The sequence below is a fragment of the Biomphalaria glabrata genome, chromosome 4 (assembly GCF_947242115.1).
Source record: "Biomphalaria glabrata chromosome 4, xgBioGlab47.1, whole genome shotgun sequence".
In the NCBI taxonomy this organism is placed as follows: domain Eukaryota; kingdom Metazoa; phylum Mollusca; class Gastropoda; family Planorbidae; genus Biomphalaria; species Biomphalaria glabrata.
The window spans coordinates 29,055,329-29,074,253 of NC_074714.1; the positions used below are offsets into that span (position 1 = coordinate 29,055,329).

At 35.5% G+C, this 18,925-nt stretch overlaps 1 protein-coding gene across 5 annotated transcripts in view; it reads right to left on the reverse strand.

Annotated features, from left to right (window-relative positions):
• Positions 1–2,824: 2,824 nt before the first annotated feature.
• Positions 2,825–18,925, reverse strand: part of LOC106054184 (GRAM domain-containing protein 4-like) — a 95,277-nt gene continuing 79,176 nt past the window's right edge. For 3 of the 5 annotated variants that reach the window (XM_056025802.1, XM_056025803.1, XM_056025801.1), the window contains 2 exons: positions 8,410–8,527; positions 2,825–4,431 (listed from right to left, as the gene is read on the reverse strand). In XM_056025802.1, the coding sequence (XP_055881777.1) occupies positions 8,417–8,527 (111 nt within the window). In that variant the 3' untranslated portion in view covers positions 2,825–4,431; positions 8,410–8,416. Of the gene's footprint in view, positions 4,655–8,409; positions 8,528–14,285; positions 14,302–18,925 lie in introns of all 5 variants that reach the window. The other 2 variants (XM_056025804.1, XM_056025805.1) reach the window with 2 other exon arrangements.

The following is an 18,925-nucleotide window of genomic DNA, read 5'->3' on the forward strand; positions in this document are numbered from 1 at the left end:
TGACAGATTTTTTTTTAAATTTATAATTTCTTGACTATAATACAAAAGAAAAAGTATTGGTTAGTCCGATAGGTGGAGGGCGATCACATGTGTTGCCCCTCCCACCTGGTACAACCCTTTTTCATTTTTATATTTAATCATAAAATATGAGATTAGATTGTGATGCGACATAATATACAAATGGGTTCAAATATCAATATGTAGCGTATATTATATAGATATTCAACTAATTTTGTTCACAAACCTTGATTTCTCCATAAAAGTAGGATCGCCCCCCCCCCCACTCAAAGGGTTTAGATGGGAAGGGCAGTAAGATGTATTCGCCCACGCCACCGGGGAACGACATATTATATGAAGATCGCTTAAAATATCAATATATATATATATATATATATATATATATATATATATATATATATATATATATATATATATATATATATATATATATTTAACAAGCTGTGATTTCTACAAATAGCTTGGACTGCCCCCCCCACTCGAAAATTTATGGTGAGGTGGGGATTGATGCGATCGCCCCCTCCCCACCCCACCGAATCGGTCAACATTGGCGTACTAGAGGGGGGGCGAAACAATCTTAAAATAGGGTGAAATATAACTTATTAATATATATTATTAACATAAGTAATAAATTAGTATACAAATTGTGTGATTTTTTTGATAAAATTCGCCGCCCCCCTCGATCCGACCGAAAGTGCTTCTGTAAAAACCTGGCTCTGGTGTTGATGTCTAATCATAGTCTAATATATACATATAGAGACCTAACAATTTACTTTATGTATTAGATAACCACAATCATAGATCACCACAATCATAGATCACTATTGACAATCATCTGTCAAGAAACAAAAGGCGCTATTGTAAATGAATTTCACCTTCATTTACCAATAATACCAAAACATGCAATGCTTAAAAAAACAGCATGCCCAAGGCTGCCTATGAGTTTGTAAACAAAAACTTCCTTTGTTATCTTGTTTTTATTTCTGTTAGTTTAAAAACAATGTGTATGTTAAATTTTAATTTTATGATTTTAAAATAAAAAATTTATTACATTAACATTTATTATAATTATATGTATAAATAATTTAACCAATAGGCCCACAGAACAATGTAGCCTATGTCAAGAGTATCAATGAGTCAAGTTTTCAAAACACCATGTTCAAGAGTCATGAGTGATACCAGGAATATTATTGTTGATGTTAAAAAATTTACTATAATCATATCACAATAACTGAATAGGAATGGTATAAAGTTTATCAAAAATTACAGTTAAAAACAATAATTGTGTAAAAACATTAAAATGATTGTAATGAAAATAATAATTCAAATATAATTCATTATCTGAAAAATAAGATTAATTTATAATAATTGAATCAACAGTCATCCAAGAATGGGAATCTAATTGGAGCATGTCTTTCCACCCAGAAAAATGCAACTTATTATGAGTAACAAAAAAACTAAAAAAACCCAAGAAACTTCTTATTTTATTCATGGTTAACTAGTTATGCAGACTATAAACTCAAAATGTAATAATAAATGAAAAGTTATCAAGAAATTCCCATATTGATGTAAGTATTAAAAAAACAAACAAAACATTACGGTTTATTAAAAGAATTTTTTACAAATCAAACAGGAACATAGAACTAAAATGCTATTTAACTTTAGTTAGCCCAATATTAGAATATGCATTCTTTGTTAGGGATCCCTCAACTCAAGACAAGAAAGAAACTAGAACAAAAATAAACCTGTGAGATTTATAACAGAGGAACAAAAAAAAACCCCATTCACATTTGATTAGAGTAACACCCCTTTAATAAATCACTAAATTTAGAGAAGCTGCAAGACAGAAGAATAAAAAGTCAAGTAGCTATAAGACATAAAAAACTGAATCATAATTTACAAATAGAAAAAAAACAAACCTAATAAAATACTCAGAAAGACACAAAATGAGGCAAATTTCTTATTCCATATGTTAGGACCATTTCATACAAGTGCACCTTCTTCTCTAGTGCCATTAGAGAAAGGAATGGGTTGACTGACTTAGCCAAGAAAACCAATGACTTAGTAGAGGTTTAAATCACAGATTAACATGCATGACTAGTTTGACACATGAAATGCGTAGGACGTAATTATCTTCTCTTTTGAAATAATGTCTGTAATTTATAAGATAAGAAGAAACAATTTAAATTTTAATAATAAAAGGTTAACAAATGGCTAAAGTGAATCACACATTCTACACACCGATTAAATGTTTCCAAGCACAATTTCATTTCAAAATCACAATTATTTATCAATTCAGCAAATAGACTGAATTATATCTAATAACATATTTTTTTTTTAGTATTGAAAGTAAGGATGGAAAACAAAAAAGAAAAAGAGAACAAAACACTTTAAGACTTATACCTATAATAAAAGTAGAAAACAAAAAGTCCACAAGTGCAACAGAATTGGTGACACAGCCATGGTTTTATGTGTGCTGAATAACAAGTAAGAGTGATTAGAAGTAGGATGTAAAGGTTTCTGTGGCCCACAGTTAACGAGGGTGTCATGTAGCCAGCACAACGACCAACCGCCTCTACTTTTCCCCAACTAATGCCATTAGAGCTGAGTGGACTCAGAGGCGCCCATGAAATATAATATGAAAATTAATTTTGTGGCATTTTACATCTCGAGAGACAATCTTTTCCCTTTGCAACTTCTTGTGTGACTAAAGAGGCCAATGAAACATTAATTAATTTTTTTGATACTGAGAAACATGGTTTATAATAAATAATTAGGCAAATGATTCCTAAGGTAATATAATGGATAAAAAAAACTGAACAGTTTTATAAATTCTTCAAACTGGTTAGTCCTTTTTTTTTTTTTCATAAGTTCAGCTAACTGTCAGGTCTATCATTTTTAGCGGCCCCCGAAAGGGGAAAAGACGCTATTAGTTTTGTGCGAAATGTCTGTCTGTCTGACCATCTGTCCCGTTTAGATCTCGTAAACTAGAAAAGATATTGAAAATCCAACATCACAATATTTTAGACCATTCAAAGTTCTGATGCAACGGCTACTTTTATTTTTTCTGAAAGCGAAAAATCTAATTCTTAAAATCAGTTATGCAAGCAGTTTTTTAAAGAGAAAAAGCTAATTAGTATGCATTTTTATGAACATTTTTTTTATTGCGGAAATTTTTATTTATTTATTTATTTTTTTTTTTTGAGGATTCGAATAAGAGATTGAGCCTTTTCAAAACAATTGGGATGGCTGCCTGGTCGTAAGGTTTGCGCGCTGGACTGTCGTTCGGATTTATCGATGGTCGAGGGTTCAAATCCTGCCCGCTCCCATCCCCCGTCGTCCTGCGGGAGGTTTGGACTAGGAAGTAAACTATCTTCAACTCTGAAGGAACATCCGAAATATGTAAAACATTTTACAAAACAAACAAACAATTGGATCAATTATAAGACATCAGTTAGGCCAAGGGAAGCACGGTGGCTGAGTGGTAAAGCGCTTGGCTTCCGAACTGGGGGTCCAGGTTCAAATCCTGGTGAAGACTGGGATTTTCAACTTTGGAATCTTTGGGCGCCTCTGAGTCCACTCAGCTCTAATGGGTACCTGACATTAGTTGGGGAAAAGTATAGGCGGTTGGTCGTTGTGCTGGCTACATGACACCCTCGCTAATCGTAGGCCACAAAAACAGATGAACTTTACATCATCTGTCCTATAGACCACAAGGTCTGAAAGGGGAACTAGTAAGGCCAGGTTCACATCTAACTTTACATTCACTTTCACTATTCCTTTGATCTGTGGGACCGTTGGGGCACTACACAAGTCTGTTAACCTTCTTTCTCCATTCTTATCTCTCATTTGTCTTTGATATAATTTCATTTGCATGTTCTTTCTGAAAATATTGAAGCCTGCCTGGATGGACCTTTTCGGGGGCCGATTTTGAATTTGTGTTTCCACACAAACTGTCTTTTGTAACCTTGTTTATTAATAAATTCTGAATTTATGAAAAGTAACATTACTAATTATATAAATGAAATCTGAATAAATATTATTCAGGAGTCAAACCTTTATTTGATGGACACATTTTATGTAAAAATATCCAACATTCCAAAACATAAAAAAAAAGGATAAAATCACAGAACAATAAAAAAATTGTATGAAGGATAACCATATAAATTATATAGATCTATATATTGCACATAATAAATAAAAAAACAAATATAATAAATTAGTTATAGCCAAAAATGTAAAAAAATAAAATAAAATAAAAATATTAGAGAGTCATTTAATCTAATGTTACAAATATTTCTGAGCTACTTAAGCCATTTGAGAACAAGTTGCTTATTTTCTTGTGCCCATATGTGATGTTTTTTTTTTCTCCTAATATGTGTAGATGTCTAACTGTGATGTCATAAAAACATCCTGTGATGAATAAAGCATAATTAATCCATAAATTGAAATTTAAAGCCTTTTGTATGAGTTAAATCCATAAATATTCAATTCAAAAGAATTATATTCATTAAGAACTTTGCCACTATACTTGTTAGGTTGAGTTTGACTTTTGAGTTTTTGGCACATCTGCACAATTTAGGCCATGTCCTGCCCATAATCCTTCAAGGATTACTCTCCCTTCATATCACCAGAGCTAAATTCCATACAGTCAAATAATTAAAAGCAAGGCCTATTCACAGTTAAAATAGTAAGTTAATTAAAAATTAAATAATTTAGTAAAAATCTTTTGTAAATATTATATGTTCATAATTTCACAAATCAAACCTTTGTAGACAACCCCACCTCCCGGATAAAGCCCAGTACTTTCCCAGGGTTGACACTATCGAACAGTGTTTTTAAGTTGTGCCCTCTAAAAAATTTTCCCCTAATATCCTGGTATATGGGGCAATCAATGAGGATATGTTCCACAGTGAGACGAGAGTCACAGTCTCACAAAGTGGAGGTTCCTATCTCTTCAGGACAAAGGAGTGCGTGATGTAGGTGTGGCCAATCCTAAGTCTGGACATAGTCGTGCTTCCACGCCTTATCAGACCCTTAGATGTGGGCTGCCACCTGACATCCACCACATCCTGTCTGAGTTTGTTGTGGGTCTCAGCCTCCCACAGGATGTCATGTAGATTTGGAAGTTTAATTTCTGACTTCTAGAAAGTGTAAACAGGATGTCATGTAGATTTGGAAGTTTAATCACTGACTTCTAGAAAGTGTAAACAGGATGTCATGTAGATTTGGAAGTTTAATCTCTGACTACTAGAAAGTGTAAACAGGATGTCATGTAGATTTGGAAGTTTAATCTCTCACTAATAGAAAGTGTAAACAGGATGTCATGTAGATTTGGAAGTTTAATCAATACGAGTAATGTCCCTTTGTTTAGTTATCAGATATGACATTGTATAACAATTATGCTTGTTAAAAACGGCAACAAAAACTTCTGATGATAAATAAAAACCCAAATTTCCGATGGTCTTAGGCGACCCCTGACAAATGGTCATTCGACCCCCAAAGGGGTCATGACCCAAAGGTTGAGAACCCCTGCTCTATGCCCACATGGGAGGGGATCCAGATGAAGGTGACATCCCTATGGTCAGCTGTTATTTGGTCCAATAACTTTAGGCTCTTATATACCAATGGAATGTCAGTCTTTATCCATCCCAAAGCTTGCAATGCAGATTTGGAGTTGGAGCAGATTATAAATTTTCTCCTTTCTGATGCTTTGATGGCCATTAGTGCAAGCGATACTGCATGTAATTCGGCCATAAAGATGGAGCATCCAACAGGGAGTCTACGGGAGATTGTTATGTTCCGAAAGGAGCAGGTACATGCAACCTTTCCATCCATTTTGGATCCGTCAGTGTAAATGGTGCCACAGTCTCGTAGCTTTCCTGCAGTTCCCTAAAGTGGACTTGTAGTAGGCTTGGGTCTGTATTTTCTTTTTTAAAATTAAGCAGGGATAATTTAATTTAGGTTTATTCATCAACCAAGGAGGGTTCTGTGGGATTTCTATTTTAAAGATTTGGTTGATGGGTGGGGTTAAATTTTGGAAGGGGTTCTCTCATCTGAAGGCCCAACGGCTGTATGACGTTAGGCCTTCGATTGTATAGTTCTACATCTGTAGTTTTAATTCTCCAGATGGAGACTTGGGATTGGTGATGTACGAAACGCGCCGAGACAGAGACGCAGGGCAGCATTTTGTATGGGCTCCAGTATTTTTAGATAAGAATTCCTTGCTGCTCCATAAATTATGGATCCGTAGTCCAACTTGGATCAGATTAGACTCCGATATAGAAGCAGCAAGGTATCTCTGTCAGCTCCCCAGTCCTTATGGCTGAGTACTCTAAGTATGTTTAATGACTTTTGGCATTTCTTCTTAAGTTCCTTAATGTGGGGAAGAAAGTTAAATTTGGAATCTAGGGTGAGGCTTAAAATTTTTTGTAGTTTTCACAACAGGGATCTTCTTTTTGTGTATAAATAGTTCAGAGTGTGGGTGAATTCCTCTTAAATTACAAAAATGCATGCTAACTAATTTAAAACCATTATCGTTTGCCGAATTTTGAATTTTATTTAAACATAATTGTAATTTTCTTTCTAGAGTATTCATGTTTTTCCATGTGTGAAAATGAGAAAATGACAAAATCATCAACATAGAGAGAACACTCTATGCCAGGGGACAGAGTCTTTATAATACTGTTTATTTTTATGTTAAATAGGGTTACTGAGAGAATGCTGCCCTGGTGTACACCCATTTCCTGGTCATAAGTGTCAGAAGCGGAGTTGCCCACTGCGACCTGAAATTTCCGGTCCTTTAGGAATTCCCCCACAAAGCAAGGAAGTGTCCCTTAAGCCCAATAAGCTCCAAGTCACGTAGAATGCCATGTTTCCAGGTTGTATCGTAGGCCTTTTGTATATCAAAGAATACAGCTACTAGATGTTCTCATCTAAGAAGTGCATTTCTGATGAAAGCTTCCAGCCTTACCAGATGGTCAGTTGTTGTCTGCCCCTGCCGGAATCTGCACTGGTAGTTGGAGATTATTTTATTTCTCACGAGGTACCAGACCAACCTATTGTTTATCATCCTTTCCATGGTTTTGCAGATGCAGCTTCTTAGTACTATTGAGCGATAGTTAGCTGCGTCAGACCCATCTCTTCCCGGTTTAGGTATTGGTATAACTGTGGCTTTCCACCAGCTGTTTGGGAAAGTGCCTGTTTGCCATATATACATAGTTATAGATTTTTAGCAGGGTTGCCAATGAGGGTTCGGGAAGATGCTTGAGGAACTGATAATGGATTTCATCTTCTCCTGGCGCTGTGTCATGTGATTTGTCCAGCGAGTCCCTCAGTTCTTCAAGTGAGAACGGTTTGTTATAATCTTCATTGTTCTCTGACCTGAAATCAATGGGGTGTCTTTCCTCCCTTATTTTGACTTTTTGGAATTCTGGCTTGTAGTGTGCAGTAGATGATTTATCTGCTATTAAGGATGCAAGGCAGTCAGCTATTTCTCTGGGGGATGTAACAGTTCGTCCTTGGTTTTTCAAATGCCCTATTGCATTTGATTCTTTCCATTTGATCCGCCTTACTGCCTTCCAAACCGCTCTAGCAGAAGTTTTGGCATACAGACTGCTCACAAAATTCCTCCAGGAGTTCCTTTTGGCTGACCGTATGGTTTGTCTAGCCTTCGCTCTAGCTATCCTGAATAGCTTTAGATATTTTCCTGGGAAGGATTTTTTATAAATGCGTTTCCTATCACCAATATTTGCTTTGAAATACCATTGATATTTAAACATCATTCAAGTCATAATATTCATTCATTCATTAAATTGTTGAACATACACTCTTGTTGTGAACTCATGTAACTTAACTTATTGTTATCATTGATAGTGTTTGTGTTGAACAACTGTTGTTCAGTTGAATGACATTTATTCGGTGTTTACTAAGCCATAGTTCTAAAGGCCATTACTCTTTATTTTGGTTTACACTGATTATGAGGGGGAGCCCAGGCAAATACATCATACCCTAGATGAGCCCTCCCCCCCCCCTCCCCCCAACAATTAGAACTAACAGAATCACAACAAATTGATCTAGATCACTTAAATTATAAGAAAGCAATAATATATCTAGGCCTAATAGTTTGTTGCCTTTTCGTGAAGTAGTCTAATTTTAAGATGATTATATTTTGAAAAATTAGAACTGTCAAACCAGAGTTTTCATTGTGAGGCTAATTAGCTTGTAATTATTTTCCCAAAGATATATATGAGCTGTCAAATTTCTATGAAAATCGTTAGCGCCATTTTCAAAATCTGTGTCCACATAGTATCTGCCCACCCTGAAGCCCTGAAGAGTTTGCAAACTACAAGTGGAAACATCAAAGTTCACCTAAGAAATCAAAGATGGTACCTTCAAGTTATTCGGCAGGAGATGGACATCTAGACCATGTAAGCCCTGCTTTCTTACCAGCCATGATCAGAGAGTCATAAACTTCATCTCTATTTAAAATGGCTCCAAAAATGTATGGCTGTTGAGGAAAACATTTTAAAACTATTTATTTAACTATTAATACTCATGTTCAATACAGCAGCCTATACTAAAAATGTGAGAAGTTTGTGTTCAACCAGTCAACATAATTCTAGGATAATTAGAACTAGATAATTTTGAAACCAGTTCTAGATCTATTCATTTTAAACTATCATTTATTGTGGATTTCTATTGTTTCTAGAGGAATAATATGAAAGTTAATCATATTCCTAGTTTATGTTTTTGTTTGTTTGTTAATTTATTTTCAGGTTAAACTCCTTATGCATTAGTAACTTTGTTAATTCTAATAAGATTAAAAATAAATTCAAGTTTCTGGATCACTAGTTTTATCTTATGTGGAACCAATAAACAATACCATATCAATTAACCCATATTGAAAACATGTATAATGTAGGCCAACGCAAATTATTTATTTTTAAGTATTGGTAAGGTGTAATACTAAATCAATGTTACAAATTAACCAAAGTAAAATATTAGGGTACCAACCATTACAAAAATAACCAAGCAAAATTTAAACCAATGTAAAATACTAACAATTAATTTGAAATTCAAGTTTTAAAAAATGTAAATAATTAAGTGAAGATGAAATCATTCTAAATGAAAAAGAAATTCAGACTTAACAAGTTGTTTGATAGCAGTATGTAGATTAGCCTCAGAGTACAAACTTAGGCTGCAGACAGTACCCATACAAGAACTAATGCATTTCTTGCCAACAGCTAAATTTATAGACATTACCAACCAAATGAAGTGTAGTGTAACTGAGTTGATTTTCTGCGTGCGTCCAGCGTGTCTGAAGGTCATGGCCATTGTGTGTGTTTCATGTCCAGTGTGTGTGTGTGTATAGACTGCATCAGTGGTATGCTAGACGTGCTGGTTTCATTCACTGTTTACTGTAGTCTAATTTTGTCGAATAAAGCCATGTTATTGGTATTCTAGTCGTTATCATTTCATTACAATTTATTCGCCAAATTATGTATCTGGATTAGTGTTGGATTCCTTAATTTACAATGGATAAAGTACTCAGACCGAAAGAGTTGCACATTGATCCTAATGCTCCTCTGGCCTCAGAAAAATGGACTCACTGGTATGACACATTTCAGAATTTTCTTTCATCCATCAAGGATATTAACGAAGACTATAAACTAAAGTTGTTGAAGAATCACGTATCTGCTACGGTTTATATGCTCATCAGTGATGTATCGTCCTATTCGATGGCCATAGACACACTCAAGACTACTTATATTAAGGTAAAGAATGACATTTTTGCTAGACATTTGGTTGCTACATGTAAACAGCAGCCGGGCCAAACGGTAGAGTCCTTTATGCTAAAGTTGCGAAGCCTGGCCCGGGACTGTGACTTTAAAGAAGTAACTGCTGAACAGCACAGAGACATTTGCATTAGAGACGCCTTCATAACGGGTCTGGCATCCAACACTATTATACAGCGGTTACTGGAAAAGACATCTCTTACTCTACAAAGCGCTTTTGACGAAGCTAGAGTGTTAGAAAAAGCGACAACGCATGCTCAGGCTTACAATTCAACGAACGAAATCTCCTGTGGGGCAATGAAAACACCAACTAGCTCCCATCTAGAAACATACATTTCTAATGAAGACCAGGAATTAAATGCCATTAAGTCGCTATGCTACTTTTGTGGTAGGAGGAGACACTCTAGGACTGAATGCCCTGCTCGAAATGCCTTATGTCATCAGTGCGGTAAAAAGGGACACTTCCAAACTGTTTGTAAATCAAGTAAAACAACAGCCAACAAAAATGACAGCAAAATATCACTGACCAGTGTGATAACTCCATGTACCTTGTCATCAACGCATTTCTCTGGGCTTACACAGTCTACGGCCCAAGTGAACGTCAACGGGTTGCTGTTGCAAGCTCTCATAGACACTAGCAGCTGTGAAAGCTACATATCAGAAGCCATCGTCAAGAGAAATAAATGGCCAGTACGTCCGTCTACAAACAGAATATTCATGGCCACTACACATCTTTCTGAAAAGACATTAGGACATACATTTGCCGATGTCCAGTACAAGGGAGAACACTACAAAAAGGTCAAACTTTCTCTACTTGCTGGATTGTGCTCGGATGTAATCCTTGGTGTAGACTTTATAAGTCTTCATAAGGAATTGACCATACCGTACGGAGGAAAACGCAATCCTCTACACATCTGTGGTCTTAAAGCAGCACGAGTCGAAACACCGAGCCTATTCAGTAATCTAACTTCTGACTGCAGACCAGTGGCTACTAAGTCCCGAAAGCACTCAATAGGTGATAACAAATTTATTGAGTCTGAAGTTAGAAAACTCCTCTCGGACAAAATCATTGAACCTTCAAAGTCTCCCTGGAGAGCACAGGTGCTTGTGACAACAAACGAGAGACATAAAAGAAGGATGGTCATTGATTACAGTCAAACAATAAATCGCTTCACCTTACTGGATGCATACCCAATGCCCCGAGTCGATGAACTGGTAGAACAGATATCCAACTATTCCGTTTTTAGTACTCTAGACCTCAAAAGTGCTTACCATCAAATACCAATTAAGACTGAGGAAAGGCCGTTTACTGCATTTGAGGCATGTGGCAAACTCTACCAGTTCTGTCGCATCCCTTTCGGTGTTACCAACGGAGTTGCATGCTTCCAGAGAACAATAAATCAAATTATTGAGAATGAAAAGTTGCAGGACACCTTTGCCTACGTGGACAATGTAACGGTATGTGGTCATGATCAAGAGTCGCACGATGAGAATATGCAAAGATTTCTAGATGCTTCTAGAAAGTATGGGATCACATTTAATGAAGACAAAAGTACGATAGCCACAGACAAAGTTTGCCTATTGGGATACGAAATTTCTAAAGGCCTTCTCAAGCCAGACCCTGAAAGATTCCAGGCTTTAAGAAACCTTCCTCCTCCTCATGATATGCGCGCACAAAAACCAATCGTGAGCATGTTGGCGTACTACTCACAGTGGATCCCAAATTTTTCTAACAAAATAAATGTTTTGGCAAATAACACGTCGTTCCCTCTTTCAGAAACAGTAAAGACAGCCCTTAATGAATTAAAGCAGGAGCTGGAGAAAGCTGCCATCTTCACCATCGACTATACTCGACCTCTGACGGTTGAAACATACGCTTCGGATGTTGCAATAGCTGCCACCCTCAACCAGGATGGCCGCCCCGTGGCGTTCTTTTCAAGAACACTCTCGAAAAGTGAAAGGCGGCACTCAGCTATAGAAAAAGAAGCTTATGCCATTGGAAATCGCTTTACCTTTGTCACGGATCAACGCTTTGTGGCCTTCATGTATGACAAACAGAGCAAAGGGAAAATAAAGAATGAGAAAATTCAAAGGTGGAGACTGGAACTGAGCTGTTTCCACTACGATGTCTTGTATAGACCAGGCAAACACAATGTAGCGGCTGATACGTTTTCTAGAAATGGGTGTGTGTCAGCTATGAGTCGAAATGAATTGAAACTGCTCCATGACTCTCTGTGTCATCCGGGAGTAACAAGACTATAGCATTTAGTGCGAGCGAAAAACTTACCTTTCTCTTGTGAAGATGTTAGGCTGGTTGTCAACCAGTGCAGAATCTGTGCCGAAGTAAAACCCAGATATTTCAGTAATTCTAATGGAACTCTAATTAAGGCGATGCAACCTTTCCAGAGACTAAGTATGGACTTCAAAGGACCGCTCCCTTCTACATCTCGGAACACATACCTGCTAACTATAATTGACGAATTTTCAAGATTCCCATTTGCATACGCCTGTTCTGATATGTCGGCTTCAACAGTAATCAGATGTCTAGATAATTTATTTGGACTATTCGGAATGCCTGACTATGTACACTCTGATAGAGGTACCTCATTCATGTCAAGAGAGGTGCAGGAATTTTTACACAAAAGAGGGGTGGCCACAAGCAGGACGACACCTTATAATCCAAGAGGGAACTCTCAAGTAGAAAGGCTAAACGGGTCATTATGGAAAGCTATAACTCTGGCCTTAAAAACTCAAGGACTCCCGGTTTCCAGATGGGAGCAGGCGTTAAACCAAGCCCTGCACTCTCTTCGTTCTCTGCTGTGTACCGCTACAAACGAGACACCTCACGAGAGAATATTCAAGTTCTATCGCAGGTCCACCTTCGGCAAATCACTCCCGACATGGTTAACTCAACCAGGAAAAGTGTTGTTAAAAAGGAAGTCCGTGCATCAAAATATGACGATGGTACAATAGCTGTGGACTTAATTACATGCAACCCACAGTATGCCATTGTAAGACTTCCTGATGGAAGAGAAGAAACAGTGTCACTACGACATTTGGCCCCCGCTCCAAGAGAGGTGTATCAACATATGGAACATGAAGACTTTGAGCCAGAGACAAACCCTATAACACAGATGCAGGTGCCTACTGACCATGTGACTATAGAACCAATGGCTGCTCCTAACACATATGTACAACAAGGGGAAAATGGACATCAAGAAGAAGTAAATGCAGGGGCGGAGTCTCCTGTTAGAGAGCCGCCGATGTCACCAACTCCAAGCGACGGCAGTATTGGTCCTGGTAGATATAACCTAAGACCAAGAACAAGCAGACCTAATTATAAGGTCTAACATTTATTTAATTATTTTTCCATATCACAAGTTCTAACTCAGTAATTGTAGGCTTAATATGACACACTTTGAACTGATCATTTTATAGTGTATAGCTTTTCTAGTTAGACTTTTTGTATTGTATTACTAATTACATTATTATTCAAGACAACTGGTCTTAATATATGTATGCATAAGGGACTGATAATTTTATAGTGTATAACGTGTTTGTTTATAGTTATACAATGCTTTTCAATAGAGTAACTCTGTAAGTATTCTGTAGGGATACTAAGGCCTCTTATATCGCTGTCCTTCACTATTATTCACATGTTTATGTTCCTATAACTTTTAGGCGGGGTGATTGTAGTGTAACTGAATTGATTTTCTGCGTGCGTCCAGCGTGTCTGAAGGTCATGGCCATTGTGTGTGTTTCATGTCCAGTGTGTGTTTGTGTGTATATAGACTGCATCAGTGGTATGCTAGACGTGCTGGTTTCATTCACTGTTTACTGTAGTCTAATTTTGTCGAATAAAGCCATGGTATTGGTATTCTAGTCGTTATCATTTCATTACATGAAGACTCCAAAGTTTCAAATTTTGGTCATTATAGTTCATAACAGAAAAACAAATAAATATTTTAAATAAATGAGCTTTCTAAAAATTGAACAAAGAAAGTTTTATTGCAGCTGAGAACTCTTGAAGTTGAAACAAAGGTTGTTGTTTTCCTGGGACTTTCAAATGCGACATATGTGAACATTTACCTAGAACTTTTCTAAATAAAATTTCACAAGACCTTTTCCATAATACATAAATTACAAAGACTTTTGGTTATTTAAAAAAAAAGATACATTTATGTGTTTTCTCAAATAATGCCAAACATAAAGATGAATTAATAGAGATAAGTAGGTTAGAATGTGCAAAGATGATCATGTTACAGATATTTTCTCCTTCATAATTACAGTGACACTTTTTAAAATATTTTTTTTTTAATTTAGATTTAAGATTTTTTTTTAACTGCATGGTTACATGTAGAAAAAAATTATATTGAGTACGGGTAAACTTTATTAAAGATTTTGACTGTTAACCATGCAAGCATTCAAAAAAAAAAAGAAAAAAAAAGGAAATGTAACATTTAATCATACCTGCCAGAATTAGTTCCTGTCAATAATAACAATCAAAGAATTATGACTGGTTTAATAAACATCATTATTCATAGGATAACGAATAGAGCCATGAATGTTAAATCATGGGTAACTCAAATCATGATGCTCATTTATAATAAAAACAATTCAATGTCAACATTGCCAAGTGTGCCAACCTTGTAATATAAGGAAGTAAGACGCTTTTAAAATTGTACACTAATTTACTCAACAGCAAAATTCAATGAAGCTACACAATGAGATTTGTTAATTCTACAGAAAAAGTTGTCAAGATTTTGTGGATTATTAAGTTGGCATCTTGCCTGGGTGTGTTTCTAAATTCTAATAGGGCTTCATAAGCATCTGATTTACTTTCTTTGGATTTTTTCATCACATTCTTTAATATTTTCACTGCTGCCTCTGCTTTGTCCTGGTGAGGATTTTAAATGATGGGCACCCCATGATTCCATAAATGTGGTAAATTCAACAGATGAAGACTGAGGTCCAAAATCACTGATGCAAACTTTTGGGGACTCCATATCTGGCAAATAAGTTTTTCAGTTTACTTCTAACTACTTGACTTGTTGTCTTGTGTTCCACTTCTATGAAATTTGAATTGTAGTCAACCAAGGCAAGGTACTGTTGGTTTGTTACGTGCGCTGCATAGTGTGAATGTGGAATGGTGTGAATGCGTGTTGAAAGGAAAAGTGGGAGAGAGGCTTTTGAAATGGAGTAATGTAAATGAAGATATCTTAATTGACATATTATTATTTGTTGTATCAAGATTAAAGTCCTCATTATATATTAAATATATATACGAGTATTCCAACTTTATCCCATGGTTTTAAAACCTCATTATGCTGCTAAAACTCATGATCAATAATATGTTGTTCTGTTTTTTTGTAAGTAAATAGCATATAATTGCTAAATGAAAAACTATATACTGACTTATCATGTTTCATTAAAAAATAAATTAGGTTAAATGATTGTTTGAAATCGCATAATTGAATTATATTACCCTTATATTCTTGGACAATACGCCACTATGGTTTAATTACCAATATCAAATTGTTCTATTTTTAAACTTAAAACAAATTTATGTCAAATGACTTTTTTTTTAAGAATATCGACTATTTTAAAATAAGAAAGTAATTTACTAGAAACTATTTTTGAAAATCATTTTTTGGACTCAATTTACATTTAATTTTCTTGCTGAAACATCACTAAATACTTTTTATCGGTAAAGAATGTTCATGATTTTGTTTTGAAAAAGAAATCAATCTAAATTACTTTAATTTTCTTACAAATCATCACCAAAAGTTTTCTGAATTTTTTATGAAAACTCTACTAACACCAAATAACTGTATGAAATCCCTCTTTTAATAAATAAAAATAATAAATAATTTTCTAGGTAACTCGTGGCAAAAACTCATTTATGAAAATCGGTTGTTCTGGATTTTTATGAAAAACATTTCAGCTCTATTTATTTTAAATCACACTTCTATCTTATACTATATTAAATTTTCTAGCTAAAACCTTACAAAATCTAATTATCGTTAATATTATGTTCCGGATTTTTTAGGAAAACAACTTCCTAACACCAAAATATAGTATGAAAATCACTCCACAAGGCTGTGGTACAATCTAATTTTCATACTAGACCATCCCAAAAATTTAATTAATGGTATTTGATTTATCTGGGATTCTCTCTTTCTCTCTCTCTATATATATAAATTAACATGGGGAACAATCTATTATCAATACTTTAAACTATTGCGATGTTTCGGAGGGAAAATTAAAGGTTAATTAAGTGGGTTTTATGTCAATAACAACATGACGGACACACAGACTGACAGACAAAACGCCCCAAAAAATGCGGCTTTTATCCTGATATATGTTAATCTTTAAATGAAATGCTATAAGAACTCGATGCACCCATGTCTATGAACCCTTGTTAGCTCTCTCATGTTAATAAAGACATTTTTTAGTCTAACTAGGTCATGTGACGTTATGATTTTTTTTTCCTTTGATGTCATATGGAATGAGTTCTTTAAATGAAATGCTATAAGAACTCAGTGCATCAATGTTTATTAAACCTCGTCATCAACTTTCTCATATCAGCAAAAAAGGGCAGCAAAGATTACGACTACTAAGAAAACTGTCCTCGTTTAATGTTAGCGAAAAGGCCTTGGCTATGTTTTATCACGCTCACATCTGCAATATTTTAAGTTTCAATATCACTGCCTGGTATGGCAATCTGAGCATTAAAAATAAAAATAAACTTAATAGAATCCTAAATGCTGCTGGCAAAATCATTGGCAAAAAACAAACCCCATTTGGGCAGTTTTTTGAGACAAACATCTATAAAAAAGCTAACAAGGTCCTCGAAATAAAGAATCACCCTTTGTGTCAGGATTTTGTGATTTTACCATCACAAAAGAGATACAAGACACCGATAGCAAAGACAAACAGACACAAACACTCTTTTGTTCCCCTGGCAATCAAATCATTAAATAAGAACAATCTGGTATAAACTTTGTCACATGTAAATTATGAGTGCGTCTGGTGTGAATGTACACTTTGGTTTCTTATAGTTATAATGTTTTTTGTTTGGTGTAATGCACAAATTGTAAGACAAATTTCCTTACGGATAATAAAGATTATTATTATTATTATTATTATTATATTGATAAGACATTTTTTAGTCTAACTAGGCCGTATGAGGTAGTTGATTTTTTTCCTTTGACGTCATATGGAATGAATTCTTAAAATGAAATATTAATAAACCTCGCCAGCTTTCTCGTATCAAAAAAAGACTAGCTTTTTACACTAGATCTAGATTTAAATTCTAATTAAAATCATTGTAGATTCTATATCTAGAATTTCTAAGTATAGTTTAGAATTATATAGACTAGATCAAGATCTAGAATTTCAATTTCTAGATATAAATCTAGACTTAAAGTGCTAAATTAGAAGTTTTAGGTAGATTTACATCCTTATTCTAGCTCCATTTAAATGAAAATGCCAATAGTTCTGTTGATAGCCGTGCTGAGACATCGAGCAGACGTTGCCAAAGTACAAGCTCAATATCTTCTATATCAATTACAAAACAATGCCAAAGATTATCTAAAATTGCTCGTCTCACATACTATACATATTTGGTAGTTGTCATGCCAAAATTTGCAATATATCTCTTTATCAATAATAGGCTATTAGTTTGTTATTAAGTTAACAGCAATGCCTTGTCGTGCGGACTGATTATCTAGGAGGTCCCGGGTCCATAGTCGCTCGCTGCCATCCCCCATTGTCCAACGGGAGGTTGGACTAGGAAGTAGATTATCTTTAACTTTGAAGGAACATCCGAAACATGTAAAATATTTTACAGAAAGAAAAACACCTTTTTACAACGCAAAATGAGTCTTTATAACATTATTACTTTTGACAATCAAAACAAAATCACATCCTCAATATTCCTTGCAAATAGCTGAATTTGATAGGATCTGACAGGGGCTGCCTCTGAGTTTATGTGATAATCTTTTTCAATTTAAATCAAAGTTTGTTTATTCAATATCCTACTGAGATTAAAGCCGAAATGGATATTTAAAATAATACAATCAAACTTTCACTGACTTTTTTAAATATTTGAAAATATTTTTTTTTATTACACTAAAAAAAACAATAGTTTAAAACAAATTAGGCCTAATTAAAAAATAGCTTAACACTTTTACCCACCAGCTAGTCCATTATCATTACAATCTCATTCAAAATTCCAAAAACCAATTCCAGTGAGATTATTATGAGCCCTCAAATCTGATTAAAAATATGATTGAAACTAGTGTCAGTGTGACAAGTCGAAAACTCGCTGTCAGAGTCACTCAATTTTATCACAGCATTAATTATTATTTATCATTATTTATTTATTTTATTTTAATTATTTCCCCATCCTACCTCCAATTTCTTCACCCGCCCCACCTTTTCCTCTCTACCAGGCTAGACTTAGTCCACCACCTTGGAGAAAACTAGGCCAGTCCTTTCATTTATCTGCCCTTGATCGGGGAAAGATAATATCTTTAGTCTTATCCGCGGAGGTCCGCCACAGTTGACATCCCCCTTGGGTGGAATGTAGGTCACTCTTCCCCCCCCCCTTCTTCTCCCACGTCTCTCTTTGATCTAAGAGATTACTCAGGTCAACACACCGCGTGATACTCCAAGGTGCGACTCTTATCGGACTTCACCCACGTGTAAGACAATTCTTAGCCTAGGACATTTCCTGTTTCCGCCCGCATTTTCCAGGCCTATATAAAGTAGATCCAAATCAAATCAGACTCTCTTTCATTTCTCATTCTATCACTGAGCAATCGAGTCTGGACTACTTTATTTATTCTCCCTCCTAGAGGAATACCTGGTGCCTCCCTCAGGTGTCTGCCTATTTATTGGATCAACGATCTATTTACCTGCCTATTTATTTGCTATCGAGAATCACCTATTTGCCACTTAGTGTCTACTCGACACTACTCAACTATTTGCCATTTGCTGTTCAGTGTCTACTCGACACTACTCAACTCTACTACTTGGCGCTATCGGCCTTGCCCGCCTATTCGACAGCCCACCTGTCAACTTATTAGGTGCGACGTCCCTATAGA